The 20873-nt window shown below is 39.2% G+C and overlaps 1 protein-coding gene across 12 annotated transcripts in view; it reads left to right on the forward strand.

Moving 5' to 3' along the window:
• The window catches only part of MPDZ (multiple PDZ domain crumbs cell polarity complex component), a 1044214-nt gene that overhangs the window by 1015716 nt on the left and 7625 nt on the right, over window positions 1-20873 (forward strand). For all 12 annotated transcript variants that reach the window (XM_069238948.1, XM_069238974.1, XM_069239000.1 and 9 more), the window contains one exon: window positions 2612-2724. In XM_069238948.1, coding sequence (XP_069095049.1) covers window positions 2612-2724 — 113 coding nt within the window. The remainder of the gene's footprint in view (window positions 1-2611; window positions 2725-20873) is intronic.

The following is a 20873-nucleotide window of genomic DNA, read 5'->3' on the forward strand; positions in this document are numbered from 1 at the left end:
TTTGGTAGCAATAGCAGCTTATTTACAAAATAGGCAACATTTAACACTATTCAAAATTCCAGTCATTAAAGCATTTTTGTAAGGTCTTAAAAGAGTGATTCCACCCACAGTGCCTCCAGGACCAACATGGAATCTTCATATTATACTTACCAGACTTATGGGACCTCCATTTGAACTTTTACATAAATGTCCAATTCAGTTTCTTTCTTGGAAAGTAGCTTTTTTGGTGAAAATCACTTCACTAAGACGTGTGAGTGAACTTTAGGCATTAAGCTTAGAAGAACCTTTTTCCAGGTACATAAGGATAGAATAGTACTCCATACTAATCCAAAAAAAATTCTAAAAGTATTTTCCACTTTTCACTTAGCTCAATCGGTTGAGTAACCAGTCTTCTTTCCTCAACCTGATTCAGTCTGAAAGAGCTTCACATACCTTAGATGTTAAAAGAGCATTAATGTACTGTATTGATAGAACTAAAGACTTTTGTGACACTAAACAACTTTTTGTGTTTTTTTCACCTCCACATAAAGGTAACGCTATATCTAAGCAGGTATATTAAGATGGATAATCAAGTGTATCCAAACATGCTATATTAAAGCTAAAATAACTTTACCCATACCTCCTAGAGCATATTCAACTCGTACAATAGGTGCAGCTATGGTTTTCTTGAGAAACATACCCATTAGTGACATGTGCAAAGCAGCCACATGTTCAAACCCACCCACTTTTACAAAACATTATTGTGTGGATGTCTTTGCACGGCAAAACAAGCAAATGTTAGACAAGCTGTGCTTCGTACTGTTTTTCAGAACAACTGCAACACCCACAGGTTAGCCACTGCTTTTGGGACAGCACTGCTTTACAGTCTATGCAGAGCTTGTGTATCTGCAGCCACACATGCCATCAAACGGATTATGTTACTTACCCTGTAAGCATCTGTTCGTGGCATGTAGTGCTGTAGATTCACATGCGCCCGCCCACCACCCAGGACACCTGTGGCTGTTGAAGTATTTTTTTTATTACACTTCACATGCATGGACATCTCTTACTAACACTATATTTACACTCCATTCTCACCTGACTGCTGGAAAACAATCTGACAATGAAGTCAATGACCATGCGCAGTATCACCGGAAGGAGGGGTCACTTTACCTCGTGACTGTAACGACTTCTTCAACAAAAACAACTTGTACACATCCGGCCAAAGAATGCAAAGCATGTGAATCTACAGCACTACATGCCACAAACAGATGCTTACAGGGTAAGTAACATAATGCTTTCAATAATTAACCTGGATTTTATGTTTTTAATCATGTCATGGGTACCCACTCAATAAAAAGATATTTGTTTTGGTATACATTAAGACATTTTTAATTAATCTAAGTCCCTGTATGTATCCAGTTGGTAAATATCTCTCAACTCCTAAATATGGTAGAGTCCACATAGGTAGTATCCATCTACCTAAAGCATGCCACAAAAACTGGTAGGTGAGGTGTGTGTATCTAATTTCCTTTGATATCTGTATCCTAAATAGACACCTACGCACTCAGGGTGTATGCATGTGTATAAATAAGGAGCATTGAATGAAGTGAGTTTGAATTACTCTGTCTCCCTTAGCGGCATAGTGCCAGTGGCTAGGGTTGGCAGTCAACCCCTGCTGTGCACAGCCAAAAGTTGTATGCAGCAGACGTTGTGTGCTTGTGGCCATTCAGGCACAAGGCCCGACCTTTGGCTCTAGGGCCTTCAGTCAAACTCTGCTGTATATTTTAGTGGTAAGGAGAATAATTTAAAGGAAAATGTGTGTAGTGTAACATTTAAAAAAAAAAACTGAAAAAACTAGAGCTATGGCCAGGATTAGTTAAACAACCTTAATGTATGTTTTAAAGAACTCTGAAATGGCTTAAAAATCTACAGTTAATGTGAGTTGTAAAAATTAAAACTAATAGACCAGGGAAATTCTTTATTTAGGATTACATCTATAACTTGCAAAACAGCCATGAAAACAATAACTCGTACACCACATTCTTGGTGGAACAAGACAGAAAAAGGAGAGCAATGTACCTAAACCATGGAACTAAAACTCCTTATTCATCAGGGGCATTTGTTTCTGTAGTTCATAAACTTACATCTGTTTCGGTGTAAATACAAAATTACATTCTAGGAGGTTGCCAGGACCTGGCCATTCTCCCACTATGAATTTTAGATGAAGATGTTTCCACCATCTCTGCAAGATGGTTGTCAAGAATGGCAGGCAGCTCATACTACAGCTGTGTGCCGCATACACTGCCACACAACTGACTGAACCCATGACCGGCCTCTTAAGGTCCTACTTACCTTTATTGCTGTTTCATATATTTACCGAACCCATTTGACTATAGTAGCTTCATTATTGTAAAACTCATTAACTTGGTTTTTTTTTATTTTTAAATCTGTGTAATAGCACCAGCATTATTTGTAAAGATTTTAGATTTTCAATATCAGTATTTCAAGGAAATGTTATTTGTAAGCTTAACAAATTACCCTAACTGATAATGTTAAGATTAAGAAATGTATGTGCTGTTACTGCACGTGTATGACTGGTTATCTATTTTTCTGTCATCAAAATGTTCAGGTTGTAGCTGGAGGAGATGTAAGTGTAGTCACAAGTCGGCAACAAGACCAAGCTGGTGCCGGTGTCAATTTGACTGGGCTAACTTCAAGCAGTATATTTCATGATGACTTGGGGTAAGCAAGAGAGATTTATCCATCATGTCCTGCAAGCTGAGTTGTCTGCATTGTTATGTATATCTAAATTGTGTCTCAGCCATGCCAGTTGTATATGTGTTTTCAATATTTGAACTGCCACTGGCGTGGTTCCTTTTTTGCACCCTGGTTGCCCACTCAACATAAGGTTTGTGCAAATTTCACTTGTTTAGATAGAAATGAAATTTCATCCAGAGATCATATATTTAATTCTCATTTTGTTGTTTTCTGTGCCTTTAATTTCACTTTATTGTAATACAGAATGTTTGATTTGAACTTGTTTTAATGGCTGGTATTGCCCAGTACAGCGGTCTATTAGGTTTTATTGGTTGCCCTCCCATATCAAGGTTTCGTCCCAGCTCACCCCCACAATATAGATGACATTCTAATGACCTTTCATTAAGTCCGAGCTGGTAAAATCTAATTCAGCTAGAGGACAACTCAGGAGAATCTAGCTAGGTTATGTGAGGTCCATTGTTCTCTTTTCCTTTTTGTCTGCAGGAATGAAGATCCAGAACTTGCTTATTCTCTAAATCCCTTATGCAAATATGTGGTAGTAAAAGGGACACACTCCACCACGTAATGCCCTTAACCCAAGATAATTACCAGCTCCATTGGGCCAGATCAATTTTATTACCCCATGCTATAAATAAAAATAAATACAGACTCTGATTCTTTGACAAACTGCATAGATATCTCTTCAAATTCATTATGTCTTGAAAACATTTGAAATACTAGTAGCATCAGACCTTTGAAAATGTCTGTCTAGCTAGAACAATATGTGGGATTGAAGCGCTTTTTGTGAATATTCGGCAAAAGCTCCAGACGCCACAGCCAAGGACCTACTCTAATCCATTGTAAACCTGTATCAGCATTTGATGGACCTGAATAAAATGACTTTACCGGAGTCCTTTTGATCCCTGAAGGAATGGTGGAGTTAATTTCATCAAATCACATTCATCAGGTAAAAGATGCACTTTTTCTCTATGCAAGAACCACCATATATTGCTTTTTATTACACCAATCATTATTGTCAGCCATCGAACACACGGACAAAACATACCTTGCAAGCATCCTTGACAAGTGTTCATTATTACCATATGTATTCCAATCAGTGGTGCATAGATCCATATCCATTTTCAGAAGAAAAGTGTGGAGCAGAAGCTACTCAGTAACTAATTCAGTGTTCTAAAATGGATTCACAACAACTGATTCTGCCTTAAATCATCTTTCTAAGGTGACTTGGTTAGACAGTATCCTAATGTTCAGTCAATCTCACCTCAGGTGGCTTACCATACGTTGTTGCAAAACAGTAGGAAATTTGTCATTTACGTTAGAGGTTGCCCAATCTTTTTATACCTGAAGTCTATTCTGGTGCTAAAAAAGCTTTCTAGCATTAATGGTTCTCTTGTGGGACCAGCTTCTTTTGTTCTTCCAGATCGCAGCTTTATTGATGTTTGCAATGGCAGTTACTACAAACATAAAGCCATGCACTTGGCCAACTCACAAGAAAGCTAAAACCATGAGAACAACAACCCTGCTAGGTGTTTTGACACTGGCTTCCAATCAAGAAATGTGTGATCCCTGATTGCCCACAAAAATGTTCATGGTAATATACCATGATAAATCAGCAAGGTACTGCAGTCTTACTATTCAGTATGCTGTGGAAGGTTGCTGTTGCATAAAATACTTTCCATATTTCCAGTAAGCTACCAAATGTATTATCACAAAGAGATGATGAACGGAGCACTCCTTAAATAGTTACTTTGAAATCCTAACTGTATATATGGAATCCAAACATAGTATCACAGAGTATCATGAATGTTCATAAAGTGATAGGTGAAGATAGCGCAAATATGTAGTGGTTCCAAGACTAAGCTATATCAGTTATTGATTTTAATACAAAAATTTACCAAAATATGAAGCAATAACTATAAAACAAACAAACAAAAATACATAAATATCACAAAAATATCACAAACACATCAAATAAAAACATACATGCCACACATTTAACATAAACAATCTAATCCAATTAGAGACAGAAATTCTTCCAAAAGGAGCTTAAAATCCAAACACCAAAAAATCCCAATCAGTTCATAGGAGATAGTGTTGAATGTCCAATCAATTAACTTCGGGTAGTAAGATTTCTTGTTCTCCAGTGTAAGCAGATTGATTTGCAAATTTCCGATCACATTCAGCCGACACGTGTTTCGTCCTGTGAAGGACTTTATCAAGGCTGACAAAAACAAATCATATCATTCTTTGTAATCACTTGTTTTATATTACTACTTCAACTAGTCTCAAACAAAATCTTAAAGTCAAAGTCTATGATCAATTTCCATGAGAACCACCACATGCACGTGAAGTTGTTAAAACCAAAAATAAGTGTAATTATCGTGACTCCTATATCATATTGCCACAGTTGTCCCATCAAACACATGAATAATAGGGACAAACCAACATTCCAAATTTTACACACTATTGTTTCTATTATTGTATTCCAAGAAATATCGTCATATTATTTTAGTACCAAAAAAAAAAAAAAAGGAAATAACAACTGTATTATATTCATGCAGGTTAGTATCGTTAACTTAAAACTAGAGAGTGAATGTCATAAGTGTCTAAAAAATCAAAAACTCAAAGTGATCATATGAGTCATGTATAACATAGCCCAATTTGCATCTCCCAGGTGGTGAGGGATTATTGAATAATATACCTTATCTTCCTGTATTCAATATATACTATTCCAGTAATAGTTGCCCAATTAAGAGCCGAATAGCTGTGCATCTGTAAAAGAACATAGTAGATCTCCAATGTACAAAAGACCAAATCACATGTAATGCACACACATTGGTCAACCTAAGTACTCCACTAACCTATGTTCAAATGTCTCTAGTCAAAACGTTCCGAGTTGGATGTGTTAAGTTGTAATAGTATAATCGAGATGTGGCTTCCGCAGTTACTTCAAAAGTCCAAACATTATTTTTATCTGCAACATATTGTAAGATAAGAAAAGTTTGTAAAAATTAACAAAACATTAACCTCCTGAAAATGCAGCCACAGCGACTAATTCCCAATCATTACAAATATCCAACAAGTACACACATATTAATTAAATAAACCCCGTATCTGTGAAGCATTTAGCCAAATGTCTCTTACCCTGTTGCTGCCGAATCCGACCGTAATTAAGCGCCCTTCCGCATCGCTATCGAAAAACCGATTAACTATCGGACTCGTCCTTTTATGTTTGATAAACATAGAAGTAGGACACCGATATGTATACGCCTTCTATTGTTCATCTAACTAGCCAAATGGCCATAGTAGAAAAGCGGCCGCCATCTTGAAATTCCAGTCGCATTAATTTCAAAGTTGCCACACCACAACGTTCACCAATTTTACAAAGACACATAAAAAACCGCATCAGTTCCCAAAAAGAAGGGAAGTCAATTACATAAGCTAACAACGACATTAGCCCAACTACTCCATTATTTATGTACTCCTGATTATAACAACCGAGTTTATGCGCGTACCCACGGTTAATTTGACAACAGAAGCGCCATCTTGAAGGGATTCATAATAAGCTCACTAGTGTGCTATTTCTCTAATGCAGAGCGCCCCTCTTAAATTGGAGAGAGGTGCAACCTGTATATTTGCACTAATAAGCAAAGTGTTGATCTAAATACAGATCCACCTTTATATATCGAGTCCTATATGATGTAAAATCACAGCTTACGTCATTACCATTCTGGAAAACAAGAACCCAAACCGATAAAGTTGAGACATGTTGTAGTAGAACATTATCACAAAATGGAAAATGAAGTAAAGCTCTATATAGTTAATTATTTCCTTATAATTTACTCCATATATTAATAGAAATCTCAAGACCCCGGCGCACACCCAGAAAACGCAAACTGAACTATCTTATATATTGCTTTTGGTGTGCTTGTAAAAAGTTACATCAGTGCAGTCAGCCTTGTTAGCCTGTGTTGTTCATGCAGCAGGCAAGTAGTCTTATAATTGTGCACATTAGTAGATGTAATAGTGTATCATGCAATTTCCAGGTGCACTATACTACAATCTGTAGTGCACATCCCCAAATTTGTACTCCGCTGTAACAATGTCATTGTCACATACAATAACGGAGCAAGGATATCTTCAATGTTTTTACAAGAGCATATAACATCATAAAAAATGATACATTTCATGATCTACATTCATCCCTAATTGTATGCTCTTCAACCTTAATATCCATCTTGATTCATTTTTTCGGAGTTCTAGTTCTCGATTTCCCCCTCTGGGATGTGCTCGTGTCTGGCTGATACCCATGTATTTAAACATGGGAACCTCAACTGTAGAGTGTTCTTTGAGCACATGGCGCACTACTGGAGATAGTGTGTCATTATTTCTCAAGGCCCGTACATGTTCTTGGATCCTCTCCTTTAAGGGTCGGATGGTGCTCCCTACATATATTTTCGTGCATTTGCATATCAAAATGTAAACCACATATCTCGTATTACAATTGATAAAATCTTGTATCTTATATGTCTTACTGCCATTAAAGTTGAAAGTCAAGGTCTTATGTAAAGCCAAATGGCAAATATTGCATTTACTGCAATTGAAAAACCCTTTGGTTTTTCTGGTAACCACATAAGTTGTTTATCTTTGAGAGGTGGTAAAAAGCTCTTGCAAATTTTGTCCCTGTTGGTAGTGCCTTTTTTATGAATCATATGAGGTTTGTTGGATAAGACATGTTTTAGAGTGTTGTCAGTGTGCAGGACATTCCAATGTTTAAACAAAATCCTATAAATGTCCTGACTGTTTTGACTAAAAGAAGTGCAGAATGATATTGGTCTTTTTGATGTAACATTCTTTTTACACTTGTTAATCAAAAGTGACGATCTTGGCAGCTTGTTAAGTTTACCCCTTGCACTGTTCAAAATATGTTTAGGATAACCTCTCTGGGTAAATCTGTTCTCTAATTTGTCAGTTTAATGATGATAGGGAACAAATTTTCTCTACAATGTTCTTAGGACAAATGGATACAGTTTCAAATATAGCAATAAAAAACAACCAGTCGGAAGGAATGAAAAAGAAATACATCAAATTAGAGAAATTGCGTAAACAGGAACTATCCCGGTGGTGGGATGCTACGGTACTAAAGAAGTATATTGATGAAAAGAAAGTCCCAAGAGGGCTTAGAATTGTTATCTTTCCTTCCTTTGATGATTTATCGCCCCAACATTTACAACAATGGGAACAACTATTGTTCGAAACATCAAAGGGCATGATGACTATACTAATTCAACATGCCGAACGAAAAAGAGAAAATGTATTAAAAGAAATACAAGATTTAGAAGCAGAGATAAATGATCTGAACCTTCCAGAAGTGAAGGATAAAAATGAAAGGATATTAAAAGAGGTCTTAGACAAACATCAAGCATATATTAAGGATAAAAAAATGACTAAACTAAGAAGAGATGATAGGGATTACAAGGAAGGACGGATCTATACCTTTGCTAAAAGGTTTGATGGTATCTCAATGAAATCTATGGTCAATGAGACAAACGTGAATATACAAACCTCTGAGAGCGAGTCAGAGGTTTCATTAACATCAGGAGATCAGGAACGAGAAGTATGCAGTGACAGTTCTAGCTTAACATCAGAAACAAATCCTAATGTTCAGTCTGGTTTTTTACGAGAGGCCAAGCGGTACAGGCTAGGCAACAGGACAAAATTCCCCCTGCACACAAGGACGATATTTCAATTGTTAATTTGTCGTATTATGTTCTATCTGATGAACAAATAAAGATTTTGGGCAAAGGCTTGGGATTTTGTCTTGCTAGCCATTGTGATATGACGCAGGTACATATTGACCTGTATAAATTCTCAAGGCAGTTGAAGTTGAAAAAATACTTTTTAGAAAAAGCAAAGAACACGTATCCAATAGCATTGGAAACGATACCAAGCACACATACCATAAAAGACATTGAGGATATTCAAACTTTACTCTCAATCAGCGATATGGAGAATGAGGTGAACAATACACAACTCATTTTAAATGATTTGAATATCATACAGGATTTGTCACTAAATAGTGGATTTAAACCTAAATCCATTTTTACACCTATATTAGTTAGTGACAATGCGATTGACTCCTTTCAGAGATTGGTTGTGGAAGATTTAGATAAACTTGAAAAAAAGATTGAGGAGGGCAAATCACACATCACATTTAATGTAACCAAAAAGGAAAGACTGGCATTAAAAGATCTAAGTGACAACCGGGACTTAGTAATAAAGGAAGCGGACAAGGGAGGCAACATAGTCATTCTAAATAGATCAGACTATGTTAATGAAATCAATCGCCAACTGACTGACAACATATCATATATAGAACTAAAGCATAATCCCTTGTCTACTATCGTTCGAGAACTGGACACACTACTGCATAATTGGAAAACACAATGCCTTATCTCTGATGCTGAATATAAGTACATCTTTAATGCTTATCCTAGGGCACCTTGCATATACATACTTCCTAAAATACATAAACATAAGACAGCACCTCCTGGTAGACCTATTATATCAGGAATAGATTCGCCGACTGAAACATTATCGAAATATATAGACAGTTTTTTACAACCTTTTGTGAAAAACCTTCCATCATACTTGCAAGACACACGAGATGTTTTGGTAAAACTAGAAGACATCACGTGGTCCCCGGAAATGATGTGGGTGACTTTGGATGTTAGCTCTCTTTATACGTGTATACCGAAAAATAGAGGTCTGGAAGCTGTTTGCCATTTTTTGGCCAACAGATTGGCCTCATATTTGGAACATACCAATATGCTAGTAGACATGATTCGGTTCATACTTTAGAACAACGTCTTCGTTCACGAAGGCAGATGGTACAGACAAGCACAGGGGGTAGCGATGGGATCACGCTTTTCGCCCTCCTATGCAAATCTATACATGGGTCTTTTTGAAAAAACACACCTTTGGCTTAACGGTCCCACGAATCTGACAGAACACATATTTTTTTGGGGAAGGTACATCGATGATGTACTTATGATCTGGACCGGTGATGAATCTCAATTGGTTGAACTCATATATCACATTAACAATAATGATTTCAATATCAAAATGACGTACGAACATAGTAGGGACCGGATTAATTTCCTGGATTTGGAAATATTCATAGAAAACAACTGTGTACATTCGAATTTACATCGCAAATCGACTGCTTGCAATGCACTGTTACATGCCAACAGTTCCCATCCATCCACACAAATCAACGCCATCCCTTTTGGTGAGATGGTTCGGGTTAAGAGAAATTGCAGCAATAACAGACTCTGCGAGATAGAATTGGACAAATTAGAGAACAGATTTACCCAGAGAGGTTATCCTAAACATATTTTGAACAGTGCAAGGGGTAAACTTAACAAGCTGCCAAGATCGTCACTTTTGATTAACAAGTGTAAAAAGAATGTTACATCAAAAAGACCAATATCATTCTGCACTTCTTTTAGTCAAAACAGTCAGGACATTGATAGGATTTTGTTTAAACATTGGAATGTCCTGCACACTGACAACACTCTAAAACATGTCTTATCTAACAAACCTCATATGATTCATAAAAAAGGCACTAACATCAGGGACAAAATTTGCAAGAGCTTTTTACCACCTCTCAAAGATAAACAACTTATGTGGTTACCAGAAAAACCAAAGGGTTTTTTCAATTGCAGTAAATGCAATATTTGCCATTTGGCTTTACATAAGACCTTGACTTTCAACTTTAATGGCAGTAAGACATATAAGATACAAGATTTTATCAATTGTAATACGAGATATGTGGTTTACATTTTGATATGCAAATGCACGAAAATATATGTAGGGAGCACCATCCGACCCTTAAAGGAGAGGATCCAAGAACATGTACGGGCCTTGAGAAATAATGACACACTATCTCCAGTAGTGCGCCATGTGCTCAAAGAACACTCTACAGTTGAGGTTCCCATGTTTAAATACATGGGTATCAGCCAGACACGAGCACATCCCAGAGGGGGAAATCGAGAACTAGAACTCCGAAAAAATGAATCAAGATGGATATTAAGGTTGAAGAGCATACAATTAGGGATGAATGTAGATCATGAAATGTATCATTTTTTATGATGTTATATGCTCTTGTAAAAACATTGAAGATATCCTTGCTCCGTTATTGTATGTGACAATGACATTGTTACAGCGGAGTACAAATTTGGGGATGTGCACTACAGATTGTAGTATAGTGCACCTGGAAATTGCATGACACACTATTACATCTACTAATGTGCACAATTATAAGACTACTTGCCTGCTGCATGAACAACACAGGCTAACAAGGCTGACTGCACTGATGTAACTTTTTACAAGCACACCAAAAGCAATATATAAGATAGTTCAGTTTGCGTTTTCTGGGTGTGCGCCGGGGTCTTGAGATTTCTATAGATATATGGAGTAAATTATAAGGAAATAATTAACTATATAGAGCTTTACTTCATTTTCCATTTTGTGATAATGTTCTACTACAACATGTCTCAACTTTACCGGTTTGGGTTCTTGTTTTCCAGAATGGTAATGACGTAAGCTGTGATTTTACATCATATAGGACTCGATATATAAAGGTGGATCTGTATTTAGATCAACACTTTGCTTATTAGTGCAAATATACAGGTTGCACCTCTCTCCAATTTAAGAGGGGCGCTCTGCATTAGAGAACTAGCACACTAGTGAGCTTATTATGAATCCCTTCAAGATGGCGCTTCTGTTGTCAAATTAACCGTGGGTACGCGCATAAACTCGGTTGTTATAATCAGGAGTACATAAATAATGGAGTAGTTGGGCTAATGTCGTTGTTAGCTTATGTAATTGACTTCCCTTCTTTTTGGGAACTGATGAGGTTTTTTATGTGTCTTTGTAAAATTGGTGAACGTTGTGGTGTGGCAACTTTGAAATTAATGCGACTGGAATTTCAAGATGGCGGCCGCTTTTCTGCTATGGCCATTTGGCTAGTTAGATGAACAATAGAAGGCGTATACATATCGGTGTCCTACTTCTATGTTTATCAAACATAAAAGGACGAGTCCGATAGTTAATCGGTTTTTCGATAGCGATGCGGAAGGGCGCTTAATTACGGTCGGATTCGGCAGCAACAGGGTAAGAGACATTTGGCTAAATGCTTCACAGATACGGGGTTTATTTAATTAATATGTGTGTACTTGTTGGATATTTGTAATGATTGGGAATTAGTCGCTGTGGCTGCATTTTCAGGAGGTTAATGTTTTGTTAATTTTTACAAACTTTTCTTATCTTACAATATGTTGCAGATAAAAATAATGTTTGGACTTTTGAAGTAACTGCGGAAGCCACATCTCGATTATACTATTACAACTTAACACATCCAACTCGGAACGTTTTGACTAGAGACATTTGAACATAGGTTAGTGGAGTACTTAGGTTGACCAATGTGTGTGCATTACATGTGATTTGGTCTTTTGTACATTGGAGATCTACTATGTTCTTTTACAGATGCACAGCTATTCGGCTCTTAATTGGGCAACTATTACTGGAATAGTATATATTGAATACAGGAAGATAAGGTATATTATTCAATAATCCCTCACCACCTGGGAGATGCAAATTGGGCTATGTTATACATGACTCATATGATCACTTTGAGTTTTTGATTTTTTAGACACTTATGACATTCACTCTCTAGTTTTAAGTTAACGATACTAACCTGCATGAATATAATACAGTTGTTATTTCCTTTTTTTTTTTTTTTTTTTGGTACTAAAATAATATGACGATATTTCTTGGAATACAATAATAGAAACAATAGTGTGTAAAATTTGGAATGTTGGTTTGTCCCTATTATTCATGTGTTTGATGGGACAACTGTGGCAATATGATATAGGAGTCACGATAATTACACTTATTTTTGGTTTTAACAACTTCACGTGCATGTGGTGGTTCTCATGGAAATTGATCATAGACTTTGACTTTAAGATTTTGTTTGAGACTAGTTGAAGTAGTAATATAAAACAAGTGATTACAAAGAATGATATGATTTGTTTTTGTCAGCCTTGATAAAGTCCTTCACAGGACGAAACACGTGTCGGCTGAATGTGATCGGAAATTTGCAAATCAATCTGCTTACACTGGAGAACAAGAAATCTTACTACCCGAAGTTAATTGATTGGACATTCAACACTATCTCCTATGAACTGATTGGGATTTTTTGGTGTTTGGATTTTAAGCTCCTTTTGGAAGAATTTCTGTCTCTAATTGGATTAGATTGTTTATGTTAAATGTGTGGCATGTATGTTTTTATTTGATGTGTTTGTGATATTTTTGTGATATTTATGTATTTTTGTTTGTTTGTTTTATAGTTATTGCTTCATATTTTGGTAAATGTTTGTATTAAAATCAATAACTGATATAGCTTAGTCTTGGAACCACTACATATTTGCGCTATCTTCACCTATCACTTTATGAACATTCATGATACTCTGTGATACTATGTTTGGATTCCATATATACAGTTAGGATTTCAAAGTAACTATTTAAGGAGTGCTCCGTTCATCATCTCTTTGTGATAGTATATTGGGATAGACTCGCTTGTCCCTGAATACATGTTTGACGACAGGCATGTTTGGAATGTGTGAGCACCACTACTAGACTCTACAGTAAGGGATTGTGAGGCCTTCCAGTAGGATTTTCTGTTGTCAAGCTACCAAATGTATGTTGTATAATCTTTTGTCCACATGCACCCACCCATTGATCCTCTATATCCATAGTCTTCCAAGGATATGACCTTACCCCTTTCCAGTGCCTCATCATTGAATGTGCCCTTTCTGGCCTCCTGTAACCCCCCTGCCCACGCTTTTTAATGAAATAATTGAATGGTAGCTTGAGTACTTGTAATAAAAGGAAATAAATATAAAAATGAATTAAGAGAAATTGAAAATATGGGAAGGAGAAGGTGATTGGGCATGAACGACAGTTAGCACAATGGCTAATTAACAAAAATACTCAACTTTCTGGGGTTGGCCAAAAACACACAAAGCAAAGCATGTGGATACCTAGAAATGAACATAGCTTTGTGGTGAGCTGGAATGAAGGGTCACAGTCCCTCTTTAAGGGGATAGATGAACTGCTGAGTAAACAGTGCCCTTGGAGAAGGTGTCTCTCTTGCAGCTGCTAGAAAATCAGCAAGATCACTATGTGAGTAGGGGGATCAAGGAGGGAAAGAGGAAGGGCATGGTTGCGTGCTGAGAAAGGAAAAACTGTCAGGATGCATATGGCGAGTGCCTCTCTGCTCTCTGCTCTTGGTCTTGTGAGACACCTGGTGAAATGGCAAGACTGTCCCACAATGCATATATGATCCACAGACACAGCAGTAACTGTGGCAAAAATACGTGCTCCAGATTCTATATCAGTGGTGTTAAAGGTTACTCTTCTGTGCCTAGAAAAGCATTTGAGAACACTTCCACTTTGGTATGGCCACCTTCAACGGGATGTTTGTGAGTCTTGTAGAATGTGTTGACTTTTATCTCAATAAGAACCTGGGCGGGTAATCGCTTTCCCTGCTGAAAGAAACACGAGAGAAGTCCATGGGAGATCTGAGTTTTTGGAATGACAATGTAATGTCTGTTGTCTAGGTTTAATGATGAATAGGGACTTAAAAGAAATGCAAATCAGCTAAGAGGCCACAATTGAGAGGAATTAAAGAAGAGTGAAAAGTGTGGGAAATTGCTGTTGTCTATATCGGTAGGAGATCTCGTATCAAAATGATTGTGTCACCCAAATTCATAAACTGCTTTGTAAATATCTCAGTCCCCCTACCTCAAGTATTGTTCTTCAAATTGTGCAGATTTCTGGCCATTTGGCCAAAACTCATACATATGTACATACTAAAAGGGAAAGGACATTGCCTCCCTTGGCTTCAGTTGAAGTGTGTTTTATAGGAGAGTCAGAACCGGCTATAAGGAACATAAATACCTGGATGACAGCTAGTACGACATAACTGAATATTGCTTATATATAAACCCTAATACACTTTTATTAACTGAACTCTTGTTCCTTAATGCACACAAGCTACCTTTACTAATTGAAAATTCCTTTTTATGTCCAATGAATACATTTGACAACTTTTTTTATTGTGATTAGTTTTTAGCGTATATTAAAGGAGCTAGGTACAAATACTTTACTGAACTTTTGACTGCTCTATAGCATAAAGCTCACTACTGAGGAGTATACCGAATATTAAAGACCCTTACTCACAATATAAGCCTGAGCCACAAGTGAGGACCTAAAACAAGACCAGAGGCCTTGGAAGACCTGTATATATGAGGCTGAAAGCTTATAATGCTATTAGAACATGCTGTCCATTAAGGCAGTATCTTTGAAATTAAAAGCGGAAGATGGCAAGCCATAGATTGATATGTTGGAAAAGAAGGTCTGTACCAGACATTATTGGACGTCTGCCACTCCATTGGCATTAATAAGGCTCCCAGCAATCCAGTGTTCAAATGACAGTTAGATCTGGATTGCAGTTGAACATTAATTAATTAGGATGTCAGTGGAGCAATGGCTGAATATACTCCAGCAAATGTAATCCGTTTGAGATAATAAACTAATATGCCCAAGCTTGTTACTTCCTTAAGTCATTATACGTACCCTATCCCAAAACTTGCCTACATTGCAACTGTTTTGCACTAGATTTTAGTAATTTGTCCTAGAGCGGGCCACTTGTAGGCTCATTTTTTAACAGATGTTTGTGTACGTCCAATAAGATGCAGCAACAAATGCACAGTTGAATCCAATTAATATAAATGCAGTCTGAAGTTTGTGTGGAGCTCTTCAGATTGTGGGTTAATGTCACATTGATTCATAAAGACCGAGTATTTCGATACACCAAACAATTTATTAATAACAACAAGGTAGTGTTCCATTAGAGTATTTAACAATGCACAGTATGTAAATCTAAAATAGTTTCAGACTATTGCATGAGGTTAATGTTTATGTGATATCAACAGTAAGATAGTTGAAATGCAGTAACATTTTTGGTACTGATGAGATGTCTCCATTAGGAATGACTATAGAAATCCTAAAAGGCATATATTCATGAGCCCAGTGTTGCACCTTCCCACAAGACGGGTTTTGTGTCATGACTGAGGGAATTCCTCTAACGGTCAAGATAACACTAAGAGGTACACATTTTTCGTGGAAATGGAGAACCCCTCATTGCAAACTGCTATGCAGGCCTAAAGGAATTTTAAGCGATGGCACATAATTTTGCTTAATATTGAAGAACAACATGATCAGGATGTAGGCTAGAATAAGTGAATCTTTGCTTACTTGATGGAGGATAGCTGCATCCTTGCCACATGACTTTTCAATTGTACTTATATTATTATGTTCAATGGCATGTGTAGCTGTAGTTACACATGCTCTGCATTCTCTTGCCATCTAGTTTTGGGTTTGGTGTGTTTCACGTTGTTTTTCCTTGAAGAAGCATTTTTGCGTCACTGGATCGAGTGACTCCTTCTCGGTGATAATGTTCCTGGGCATCAACTCCTTTGTTGCATTGTTTTCTCTCTGGCTTCGAGTTTGGACATGTGTCTCTTTGCTCTGTCTTCCCCTTGCTCCAGTTTCGTAACCCTTCTATCCATCTTTTGCTCCATCGACTGTATTGTTTTCAATCGTGTTTTCTTACATTCTCATTCTTGTCTTACTCCATCACTTCGAGAACTGACCTCACACCCTCCAAGGCTCCTCGCCCGTGCGGGCCTACCTTAGCAAGTGGTGCCGACCACTATGCTGTGCTGATGGAATGGACGCGGTTTCGATTCTGTCCTCAGTGCCACGCAAAATTCCCACACACCGACTAACATCTGGTGTGTAACCTGTGCCTATTCCTGACCATCAAGAAGCCACCTGTGATGCCTGCAGATCCTTCAGATCAGAAAACCCCCTTTGGGAACAAAGAGCTTGTCAACTTGAAATGGCACACAAGACTCCAGAAGACACTCCGGACAAGTTTGGGGAGGAGCACGGCCAGGAGGAGCCAGAACAGGCCTTCTTCATCCAGGACTCCGACTCCACCGTTCAGTAGGATATTGAAGCCACGAGGTGAAATCGATGCAGCCCGTGAGTACTGTAGCCCCTCATGCCCCTTCTAAGACTTCAAGAAAGCCCCTTACAGCTGTCGTCGGACCACCACTGCCACCAGACAATGGCCGGTTCCGTAAAACAGTCTTGGATTCCCTGCCCTCTGCCTCAGCACTGAAAATTGCCAAGACATTGTCTTCGGTTTCAACCTCAGGATCTTCAGTCTGAGTTAGTGTCGCTACTTCCATCTAACCTTCGGCACCAACACCAAGCCACAGAGTCAAAAACTATGGATTCAAGATCTTTGGAGCCGAAAGACAGTAGTCAATCTTCTGCCACACCATGTCCCGTTGAACCCATTTTGGAGACCATGGACGCTCGTCAGCACTGCCTCCACATCCAGGAGGGTACAGGGCGCTTTATTACTTCCCCCCATCACTTTCAGGAGGCTCTTGATATTTCACCACTTCCAAAGAAGACTAAGGACAAGGCTACCTCTACTATTCACAAGCCTTGTCCTCTTCCTCCTCCTCCTCAGACGCCTTCTCCACCACCTCCACCCCCTGCTTCTACTGCTCCCCCTCCCCTTCTCCTCCACCTCCTCCCCTGCTCCTTCACTCCTCTCCCCTCCTCATTCACCTGCCTCTCTCCTACTGCAGGAGATTTAACACCATAGGGTTCCCTTTTATTCACTGGGGGAGATTTGGGTGACACACAGCAGGACCCAGATCCATGGGACACATATGACCCTGATCCCATGATTTCCACAGATCCAGATTTATACCCTGCCCGACCCTCAACGCCAGAGGATGCCACATCCTACCAGCAGGTAATAGCTTGAACAGCCGCAACCTCAATGTTGAGCTGCACAGGAACTCAGTTGAGCAAGACTTTCTTTTTGATACCCTAAAGTCCTCACATAGGGATACACACTTCCTCCACATGCTTCCTGGCATGCTTCGCCATGCAGACAAAAATTTTAAGCAACCAGTCCTTTCTATGGTTATCACCCCTAGAGTAGACACAAAATGCAAACCTGCTCCCTCTGTTCCAATTTACGTAAAAACAAAAGTCCTGCCAGATTCTGTACACACACATAAGACAATACTCATTCCACAGGAGATGCTCCTCAGCCAGACAAGGATAGCAAATAGATTGATATCACAGGTAAAAGAGTGGCTGCACAAGCAGCCAATCATTGGTGCATTGCCAGCTCACAAGCTTTACTTGTGATGTATGATCGGACTCACTGAGATGAGATGGAGGAGCCCTTCCAGTATCTCCCAGATGAGCACCGAAAAAGGGGACAACAGATTGTCACAGAGGGGCAGACAATCAGTAATAATTCAATAAGATGTGCCCTCGATGCCGCAGACACAGCTGCACGCAGTATCAGTACGAGCATGAGCATACTTTTAAGGAAACAGGCCGGGGTTCGATGCTCAGGTTTTAAACCAGAAGTACAACAAGTGGGACGCAATATGCCCTTTGACAAGGAGCATCTTTTCGGCCCTCAAGTGGACTTCACCCTTGAGAAGCTGAGGAAATACACAGATACCGCAAAAGAGGTACTTTTTTGTTGCCCCACGTTCAGAAAAGTACATAGGCCTCAACCTCTCAGGCCAGACAGCCTTCCACTTCATACTCACAAGGTTTCTACAGGAGCCTGTAGGGGTAATAACACCCGGGTAGAGGCAAGAGCACCACCATCCTTACCTCTACATCAACATGTAAACAGTGACTACCTACGTCTTTCCACCACCCACTCCACACCTGTCGGGGAAAGACTTCCAAATTTCTATACACAATCACTTTGGGCCAGTGGGTCATTTCCATCATCCAACATGGCTACTGTCTGGAGCTCATTACCACTACTCCAAACATTCCCCCTCGCTCTCACAAGAGCTCTCAAGGACACCTTCTTCTCAAACAAGAGGTACAATCCCTTTTTCTCAAACGGGCCATTGAGCAGTTCCGCTGCAACACCAAGGAGCAGGAGTATACTCCCTGTACTCCCTCAATCCCCAAAAAGACGGGTCTCTCAGGCCCATTGTGGACCTAAGGCCTTTAAACCACTACGTTTTAGCGGAACACTTTCACATGGTTACTCTTCAAGATGTTATCCCCTGCGTACAACAGACGACTTAAGGCCCTAAATCTAAATGATACTTCCATATCCCCATCCATCCTGCACAGCGCAAATATCTCAGATTTGCCATTATAGGCAAGCAATACCAGTTCAAGGTTCTTCCTTTCAGAGTAACCACAGCTCTCAGGGTCTTCACAAAGTGGTTAGCAGTAGTAGCAGCTCATCTAAAAAAACATACATGTATCCCCCTACCTGGACGACTAGCTCATCAAAGCCAGCACAATAGCACATTGCAAATGTCACACTCAGATGACAGTGGATCTTATGCACAAATTTGGGTTCACACTCAACTTTCTCAAATCCCACCTTCAACCTCTAAAGATACAGTCCTATCTATGAGCTAGTCTCAATGCAGAATTGGGGATAGCATATGCCAATCCGGCTAGTGTTCACAACTTTCAGTCTCTTTTCCCTCAGTTTCCAGAGAATTCATCTTACAGAGTCCGGACTGTGATATGCCTGTTAGGGATGATGGCCTCCTGGATTGCCATTGTTCTCTATGCTAGACTCCACATGTGTCCCCTACAGCAGTGTGTCTTGTCAGTCAGCTCAATCACAGAGTCACTAGGAAGATCTAGTGTTGTTAGACCGCCATACTTACAGCTCTCTGCAATGGTGGAACACAACCAACCTGTTGAAAGGGTGGCCTTTTCTTGACCCTGTGCCTCCGATCATTCTGACAACAGACGCATCACACACAGGCGTGGCGCTCATCTTCGAGAACTTTCAGTACAGGGCCAGTGGGATCCCCATCATCAATCCCAAAACATCAAATCCCTTGAGCTTCAGGCAGTATTTCTAGCCCTGAAAGCAGTTCTTCTTCAGCTCATTCACAAGGTTGTCTTAGTCTGCATAGACAAAACTACAGCAATATACTACCTTCAGAAACAAGGGCAGGGAGACATAGTCATTCCAACTGTCACAACTCTCTCATACAATTTGGAAATGGGCTCTCCACCATCATATTCATTTGTTGGCAGAGAATCTCCCAGGAACAGCAGCGACTTCGCAGATCTGCTCAGCTGGGTGCAGCAACAAGTCCACGAATGGGAACTCCACCCATGAGTCCTTCAAAAATACTTCTGGAAGTGGGGAACACCTCAAATAGATTTTTTCACAACAGCAGAAAACACAAAATGCCAAGACTCCAGGTATCCACATTCTCTATCCAAGAGCATTGCTCTAGGGATGAGCTGGTCAGGGATATTTGCCTATGCTTTTTTGCCTCTCCCTCTCATTCCACTTCTGGTTCGACGGATCATGCAGACATCGCTCAACTTGATCCTTGTAGCTCCCACATGGACGCGGCAGCCCTGGTTCACCACACAACTAGTCATCTCAGTAGTCCCTCCCAAGAAGCTTCCCAACAGGCCCAACCTCCTCACTCAAAACCAAGGTCAGGTTAGACACCCAGACCCCAATTCTCTCAACCTGGCTCCTGAGGTCAAAGAGTTTGATTACTTGGATTTGCTTGCGGAATGTATGTATATTCTCAGAGAAGCTCATAAACTCACTACTAGAGCATGTTATGCTGCAAAGTGGAAATGCTTTGTTTGCTACTGTCAACCCAAACACATTAATCCCATTAGAGCTACTGTCAAAGACAGTGTCTGCTATTTGGTTCATCTACAAAAAGCAAATGGGGAGTTTTATTTCGAAATTTAGAATTGTACACCTGTCAGCTCAGTTAAAGAATACTCCTGATGGCATTGCATAAAGGGTACTTGGTGTTTAGAATAGCAGTAATACAATATGCTGTATTGCAGACATATTGCCATTATTAGGCTCTGGCATATTTTCAAGGCCACATAGCATTTGAGGTCACATA

Source organism: Pleurodeles waltl, chromosome 1_2 (genome assembly GCF_031143425.1).
Source record: "Pleurodeles waltl isolate 20211129_DDA chromosome 1_2, aPleWal1.hap1.20221129, whole genome shotgun sequence".
In the NCBI taxonomy this organism is placed as follows: domain Eukaryota; kingdom Metazoa; phylum Chordata; class Amphibia; order Caudata; family Salamandridae; genus Pleurodeles; species Pleurodeles waltl.